At 47.8% G+C, this 7,756-nt stretch overlaps 1 protein-coding gene across 1 annotated transcript in view; it reads left to right on the forward strand.

Annotated features, from left to right (window-relative positions):
- The window catches only part of NRBP2 (nuclear receptor binding protein 2), a gene marked incomplete at its 5' end in the record, with an annotated part of 13,531 nt that extends 6,247 nt beyond the window's left edge, over window positions 1-7,284 (forward strand). Inside the window, 5 exons of the mRNA XM_009586520.1 lie at window positions 567-702; window positions 3,772-3,825; window positions 4,281-4,344; window positions 5,255-5,310; window positions 7,216-7,284. Of these exons, the coding sequence (XP_009584815.1) occupies window positions 567-702; window positions 3,772-3,825; window positions 4,281-4,344; window positions 5,255-5,310; window positions 7,216-7,284 (379 nt within the window). The remainder of the gene's footprint in view (window positions 1-566; window positions 703-3,771; window positions 3,826-4,280; window positions 4,345-5,254; window positions 5,311-7,215) is intronic.
- Between the last annotated feature and the right edge of the window lie 472 nt (window positions 7,285-7,756).

The following is a 7,756-nucleotide window of genomic DNA, read 5'->3' on the forward strand; positions in this document are numbered from 1 at the left end:
TACATCTGAATTGCCTGTTCCCTGCTCCTTACTAGCTCCTGGGTGCTGTTTGGGAGGGTGGCAGCTGATCTGGACCAGCCATGCCAGGGACCACGCTAAACCTTTGAAAGCACAGACAATTGAGTTGCAGCACTCCTGGCACTGCTTCAGCTCCAGAAAGAGAAATAGCCCTGATGGCACACGTGAAGGTGGTGCTGGCTGACCTGTAATGTGTCCGCCCAGCGCTGATCCCCAGCGTCTCTCTGCCCTCAGCTCCCTGGCAGCATGGAGCCAGGGTCAGGGGACTATGCTGCAGCACACGTAGAGCGTCCCATTTGTACAGCAGTACTCCGTTGTGTGTGATCCCCTCTGCGGTCCCCCCCTGGGGTGAGCAGACCTGGGCTGCAGTGCCAGGGCGAGAGGAGCTCTGTGGCCTGCCGCCTCCTCACCATGCTGCCTGCCTGCCAGCACTGCCCCTCCGTGGGCGCAGATCCCTGGTCAGGGTCATGGCCCTCCACAGCTGACCTTTGCCAGGGCTGTAGGAGGACAGGGCTCAGCTGTTTGTCCTCCCTCTGTGTCTGCACCAGGAATGGGATTTATCCCCTGATGAACTTCGCTGTTTCCAGACCCCATGCCCTCCCACGTGCACTCTCCCAGCCCCAGGAGGACCCTCAGAAAGCCAAGACTCCCACCCCAGAGCCCTTTGATGTGGAGACCAGGAAGGTAAGGTCAGATCCAGGTGGGGATAGAGTTTCCACTGGGAGTAGGTGCACAGTCTCCATTCCTGACACCCTACTGCAGGAACGCCTCTCCCTTTAGCCATGCTCTGAACTCCAGCCCGGGTGAGAGCTGTTCTCTTTGCATTGGCTGCTCCAGGACTGCGACAGTCCCTTTGGCTGAGCTAGTGGGGTCCATTTCACCTGAGACCTTCTTGAGCAGCCCCATTGCCTCTGATTCTTTGGTTCTGCCTTCCCTCCTCACGCATCCACAGGCAGCTCTGTGGCACGGCGTATTCTGTGCCTTGTTGCTGGGGTGTAGATTTGAAATCCCATCATTGTTTGATACTGACACTGCAATGGCAGGCTGAGATGCCAGCTGAGATCAGGCCCTGTTCTGCCTGGCACTGCACAGGTGAGGCTGTATGCCCTGACACTGAAGTCATGGGTAGGAAGGTCATTGCAAGTAGGTTTATGGACCCCCGAGGGGAGTGGAAGGGGTGCCAGGCAGGGCAGGGAAGGACCGACACAGTGCCAGGGTGTTTGAGCAGAAGTGAAGCCTTCCAAAACCATGGTGTAATCCCTCGCTGAACAGAGCAGTTCAATGCTGCAATGTAACCCCCTCATGGGTACGGGCAGGCTGCCATTACGTCCCCCAAAGCCTTCTCTTCTCCAGGCTGAACAAGCCCTGTTCCCTCAGCCTCTTCTCAGAGGGCAAGCACTCCAGCGCAGGATCATTTTGATGGCCCTCCATTGCTTCAGTTTATCAATGTCTGTCTTGTTTTGGGGGCCCAAAATTAGATGCAGTAGCTCGATGTAGTTTAACAAGTGCTGAGAGGAATAATTATTTCCCTCAATATCCTGGCTGTGCCCCAGGATGCTGTTGGCCTTCCTTGCTGCCAAGGCACGTTGCAGCTCATGTCCCACCTGCTGCCCACCATGACCCCAGAGTCTTTCCAGCAGAGCCAGTAAAACTTTCCTGCCAGCCAGGCAGTCCCAGCCTGTGTCCTTGCCAGGGATTATTCCTTCCCAAGGGCAGGAGTTGGCATTTGTCCTTTGCTGACACGCATATGGGGAGACAAGGTTGTTGGCCACCATCATCAGGGCATACCTCAGGCATGGCACTTCTTAGAACAGCTTCTGTCTCCTGAACTGCTGGCCGTCGTTGAGAGCAGTCAGAGCAACTCATCGGTCTGTGTGCATCTCTCTTTCTTAAAAACCCATTTTGTACTGGGTATTTCCCTGTGCAGCTATTTCCCTGTAATGACACTTGTAGTCGTTCATCATTAATCACCTATGGCACTGTCATTGTGTTACCATGAAGGATATGAATGCAATTTCAGACTCGCATTGAATTGTTAAAATTGCCCTGTAGGGTTAAACCTAATTCTTATTCCTGCAAGATCTCATTAAATGCCTCCCTTCAAAAGTACATGCGCAGTGGTTTCTTCATATCTGTCTGAGAATCAGCTTTCAGTGCACTTAACTTATGCTTTATTCATACCGCTCAGTGCTTATTTTTAGTGAGAGTGCTGTGGTGATCAATCGGATACATTAGAGAAATGTCAATGTAAACCTACGCAGTTATGTCTTTCCTCCTCTTTGCATTTGTTATATGCTGCTTTTTCACCTAGTGCCCCAAGGTAAGTTCTGCACGTGCATTGTCTGACCAATGTGTTCAACCAACTATTTCTTACCCAATTTGACAAAGGACTAGTAATCTCAGAGGCACTGAGTTTCTACAGATTTTGCGAAAGCTTGCAGCAGGACAAACCTGCAAGTCCCAAATGAGTGTAGCTACAATGCAGACTCTTTTTCTATTCTGGGAGGCGCCAGAATATGGATGCTGGATGGATCCAAGGAAATTTTTTTCATGGTGAGGATGATTAAACAGTGGACCAGGGGCTAAGAGAGGTTACGGGATCTCCTTGGAGGTTTTCAAAACCAATTGGGTAGAGCTCTAAACAGCCTTGGTCTGAATTCACTGTTTGTCTTGTTTTGAGCGGAGGCTTGGACTAGAGACCTCCTGATGTCCCTTCCCACCTAAATGATGTCTGCAAGATGCTGTGCAGTTCAGTGTAATTCAATATATAAAGGAGCACGTGGCCAGACAGTGTGTAAGGAAAGAGCACCCACCTTGGCCATACAGTCACACTGGTCAGCTCTTCTCAGAGAAATGGATGGCCTGGAGATGATAAAAGTCAGAGGACAGCAAGTTTCCTGACTGAGAGAGCTAAATGCCCAGGGATGTTTGTCATAGGGAGGAGCTGTAGTAGAGGGGTGCTGGATCAGAGGAAGGAACAAGCACGTAATTCACCTCTGAGCATAAGCTTGAAATCGAGAAATATAAATGAAACCCTGTTAAACTCTGCGTAGAAAACAGCGATGTTGATTCCTCGCTGGGTTTTCTGTATTTTGGGCTGACCAATTGCATGCTCTCTCTGGCTTTCCTTTGCCCAGACAACACGACTTCTGGTGTGAACCATTTTCATGGGAACTTGAAGCTGATCCAGCTTGAAGGTGACCCAGTTCCTTCATAGGAACTTGAAGCTGACATATTAATAAAATGCCATATTTATCTAACACATTTGAATGTTCTGTGATGCAATGCGGGGTTTCCAGAAGAAAATCCATATGTCATTTTAATAACATTCAATATTTCAGTTTTGCTCTTTTGTCTGATTTAAGGATTGGTCATCCCATAAGGACATGAACAAGTACAATATTAAAACGTAACCCAAGAGTTTGGGCAGAGCTTTAGGGGGAAGCCTACCCCTGGCAAATGGAGCAGAATTATTCATCCTGGTTGTAAAGTTTTCCCAGAACTGCACCTTGCACAGGACTCCCTTACCCACCTCTCAATCAGCTGATGATGGCCACGGTTCGTGGCTGGATACTGGACTAAATTAACCCTCAGCTGCTCCACCCGGACAATTCCTAGAAATTGGGAAGAAGTGGAAGGTCAGGCTGGTTTAAGTAGGAATTTGAGGGTTGTGCTTGGACAGCAGAAGTAAAGCAGGCCTGTGGGAGCCAGAGGGACTGTGTCCAAGCTGATGTTGATTTTGGCCTCTCCTAGGTGGTGCAAATGCAATGTAACATGGAGCTGAATGAAGACAAGACCCAGTGGCACGTAAGTATTCAGCTCCTATTCTACACGAGGCACTGGGGCAAGACTGCTCTCTGTACCCATCTCTGGCATCTGACTGGGACAAAGTTTGATCTCAGCCAGTGTGCTGCAGTACCCAAAGGACTTATTCTTACTCTAGCATAATAAAAGAAGCCTGAAGAAGAATGAAGCCACCAGCCCCCTCTGGCTGCAGGACAGGAAGACCTCGATATCTTTGTCTGGACATCTTTTAACTCTACTTCTCTCTAGTTTAACAGTTGCAGGTTAGCTGTAACTGTTGAGAGAACATTTCTCTAAGACGCTCAAACTACCCTGCCAAAGACGGCCAACATCTTGGTAGTTACCAACATCCTCCTGTTCACCACTGCCAGCAGTTTCTAGTGCTGATGGAAGAGTCAGCACCTTTTTCTCTTATGGAGAAACTGGTGTTTGTAAAGAGCACTCTCTTCTTTCTGCAGCTTACTCTTCTGCTGATCCTGGAGGACAAATTGCATCGACAGTTGAGCTACGACTTGCTGCCCAGTAGGTTTATTTGCTAGTAAATTTTTGTGCGTGAGTGCAGAAGTATTGCCTGGTGGCCCTGGTCAGGTTTAGGCTCAGATTGTGTTAGAAACAGATTGTGTTTACAGCCAGCTTTTCTTTCCTTCTTGTACTGGGAGAGCAGACTAAACCCTAATATCCATGTGGTACCAGTTCTTGTCCACTCAGACACTGAGCTTATAGCCTCTGGCACGTGGTAGTAACCTGCACTCTAAAGTGAACTTTGGGAATCCATCAAGAACATGCATTTCACCCTGGGACGTGTGGCATGCAATTCTTGGGCTAACACTGGTGAATTCTTCCCTCATTCCCAACACTGGTGCAGTCTCTGCAATACCTTTCAAAGGGGAAGGTGGCCTCCTCTCTGAGGAAGCCCCATGGCTCTGGGGAAGTGTGCTTCTCCTCGGAGTAGGTCTAGCCCAGCAGGCTCCTTCCGAAAACATGCAGGAGCCTTCTGGAGGCCATGCACCTGGAGTTCCTTGACTGCCTTACAGCCAAAACTAAAGCATAAAGTTGCTTGGGAGTTGCTGCTTCACCAGCTCCTTGTGTTTTTCTGCCCACAGGTAGTGGCCTGCCTGCTTTTTATGCTGAGCCAAAACAAGCAAAAAATCTTGAAGTGACACATTGCCAAGACTATTGTGCTTTGTGTGATTTGGGACTGGAGCTCATTCCTGCCCAGTACCGTGTTCAGCTCCCGTTCACTGTCCACCTCTGTGCTCTGTTTGCCCCAGGATTACTTAGCAATTACTTAGCCAACCAAAAGTATACAGCATGTGCCCCTGAGCATAATGAAGCATAATGCAGGTGTGCCGCGGGCTGGGATAGGGGCACTGGTAGAGGAGGAACTGACATGTATGAATTTTCACGTTCTCACCGTTCCTTGTCTCTGCAGCTGATAACTCCAAGGACTTGGCCACAGAACTGGTGCATTATGGATTCATCCACGAGGTAAGCCTCCTGACACTCCTTCTCATCTGTTGTGCATGCACCGTGCTACCAAATGCAGTCCCCAAGTCCGTGTGACACCTCATGCCCCAGAGGAGTAAGAGCTCCCCCATTCCCCATCTAGCAGCCAGAGAGCAGTCACAGAGGCCGGCCTGCAGCACTGTGCTGTTCTCACTCCCCTTGCAGTGAGTGACAACGCATCCTTTTTTGTTGTGGTTTTTTTTTTTCTCCATACTTTGCTCATGCCTAACTCCAGGTTGCTGTTTTGAGGGGACAGTCATATTGTGATGGCAGGGTTAATCACATCAACCTCGCAGTGATTCTGAATGGGAGAACCAGAGGAGTGCCAAGGGAAGGACGCTGAGGCTACCTCCCATCTCCCAGAGGAATTGCGCCACTAACCGGTGTTGCCTGGACAGCTGTTTCAACTCACTTTGCATTTCTGCCTGCCAGAAGAGATGGCCTACCCCAGCATCAAATGTTCAGGCTCTCCCTTAAGTTTTTTGCAGGCAGTCACAAGAAATAATTCAGAGCAGCCCAGTCATTCAGACTACTCAGCAGCGTAGCCTCCAGGAAAGGCAGCATGGAGAGAATTAAAAATACGTTTATTTTGTACAAGTTAGGAATTCTGGGGCTCTAGGCAAAGTTTTGGAGAATTCCTCATTCTGGATGCTGACATTAGACAAGGAAGGGGTCAGCTTCACTGAGTGAAAAATTTATGAGAACATCTGGAAAAAAGTACACTTAGACTTTCTTCCTTTCTTCATCTGAGCATGGTGACTGTGCAGCTTGGCACGGACACACTGGGGTGCTTTCTCCTGTGCTCTGGAAAATACATGGCATTTGGGGCAACCTAGTACTGTAGAATATACCTCACATAGGTCCGTGTTCCATGGGCTGTAAATTACCTTTCTCTCTCTTTCTCCTAGGAGATAACCTCCTTTTAACATGTCTTCCCCTCTCTTAACATCTTTTCTACTCCACAGGTACCGACTACCTTTTCTCTCAGATGGTGTAACTGATTCATACCATATTAAACTCTGAGCAAATCTCCTGAGCCTGTATTTAGCTTGGAACTATGCTGCTTGTTTCTGACCTGAAGGACTTGCGTACCCAAATGCTCATCTGGTTTTCCAACTATAGTGGTTGGTCTTAACAAAAGATACCACCTATGCCATACAAATCTTGTCTTAAAAATCCAAGGTTTTTCTTAAAAGAAAAGTAGTAATTTAGCAGCAGTAGTGACAAAGGAGTGCCTCTAAGCAACAAGAAAACAACTGATTCTGCATTTTTCACTTGATTGAGAATTTTGAGTTTGTTTCTGGCAATTCCAAAACCCTTCTATGATACAAGGTGGGGGTGTTCTGCATCCTTTACATATCATTGTGTATTTCAGTCATTTCTTTCTTAAGGAATAAACATTCTAATGATGTAGAAACCACCTACTCCTGAATGTGTCAGAAAAGAGATTTCTGTACAAAATAGTTGCCAGACCAACAAAAAATGACATTAATTTTAATTTTTGTTAGCAGTGAGGATATTATAAAACAGATGGCCATAGAAAATAACTTTAGATCCAGTGGTCAGTTAATTAAGTTGAAATAAAACCAAACAAAAGCTGGACCTGTTTTGTTCCTTCAGATTGGAGGCTCCAAAGAACTGTCTGCTATTTTACCTTTATATTGCACCTGACACAAAAAGGTTCCATTCTTGATTAATCATTTGGCATTATTCAGTAAATACGATAATCATTAGTAGTATGTTCCAGATGTGCCTGTGAGTTGTTCTCTTCCCATATCAAAACTCAGATGTGAAATTGGTGGCCTGGGATGCAGTCATGTAAGGAAGGAGATGTCCAAGGTAGCCAACCCAAATTGATCTGTTGGCATGTTTTTTCTTTTATTTTAGGACGACTGTGAAAAGCTGGCTAACTTCCTGGAAAATGCCTTCCACAAATACCGGTCTCCTCCCTTGTGAGTCACCTCACTGCAGTCTGGGATAGAGTGGTCCCCCTGTACCACAGGGGACGGGAAGTGTACCAGACTAGAAGAAACTGCGGGGCTCCTGACCAAACTTCCTCCAGCAGGACTGACCGGGCACTCACTCCTGACTGAACCTTTACAGTCCATGAGAGATGTGTGTCTGGGCTGCGGTGTGAAAAGACAACAGCAAGTGGAGGAGTAATCAGCAAACACAAGAAATTACATGTGCATCAAGAGAAGTCGGGACCAAGCAGGAGTACGTGTTCTGGCCCCCCCTCCTGAAGCAGCAAGCCAAAGGGAGTTGTGAGGTGTGGGGGAGTGGGGCAGCACCCCCTGCAGCCCCTTCCCGATGGTGATTGTGAAGATGCAAAGCTGCTGCAAGAATCGCCCAAATTGATAAATTTCCCTCTGGGAATGATAAGCTTTTTTCACTGCAGGTCCCAAAGCTATTTTTTTCCTCTTTGCCA

The sequence above is a fragment of the Fulmarus glacialis genome, unplaced genomic scaffold (assembly GCF_000690835.1).
Source record: "Fulmarus glacialis isolate BGI_N327 unplaced genomic scaffold, ASM69083v1 scaffold14491, whole genome shotgun sequence".
NCBI lineage: Eukaryota > Metazoa > Chordata > Aves > Procellariiformes > Procellariidae > Fulmarus > Fulmarus glacialis.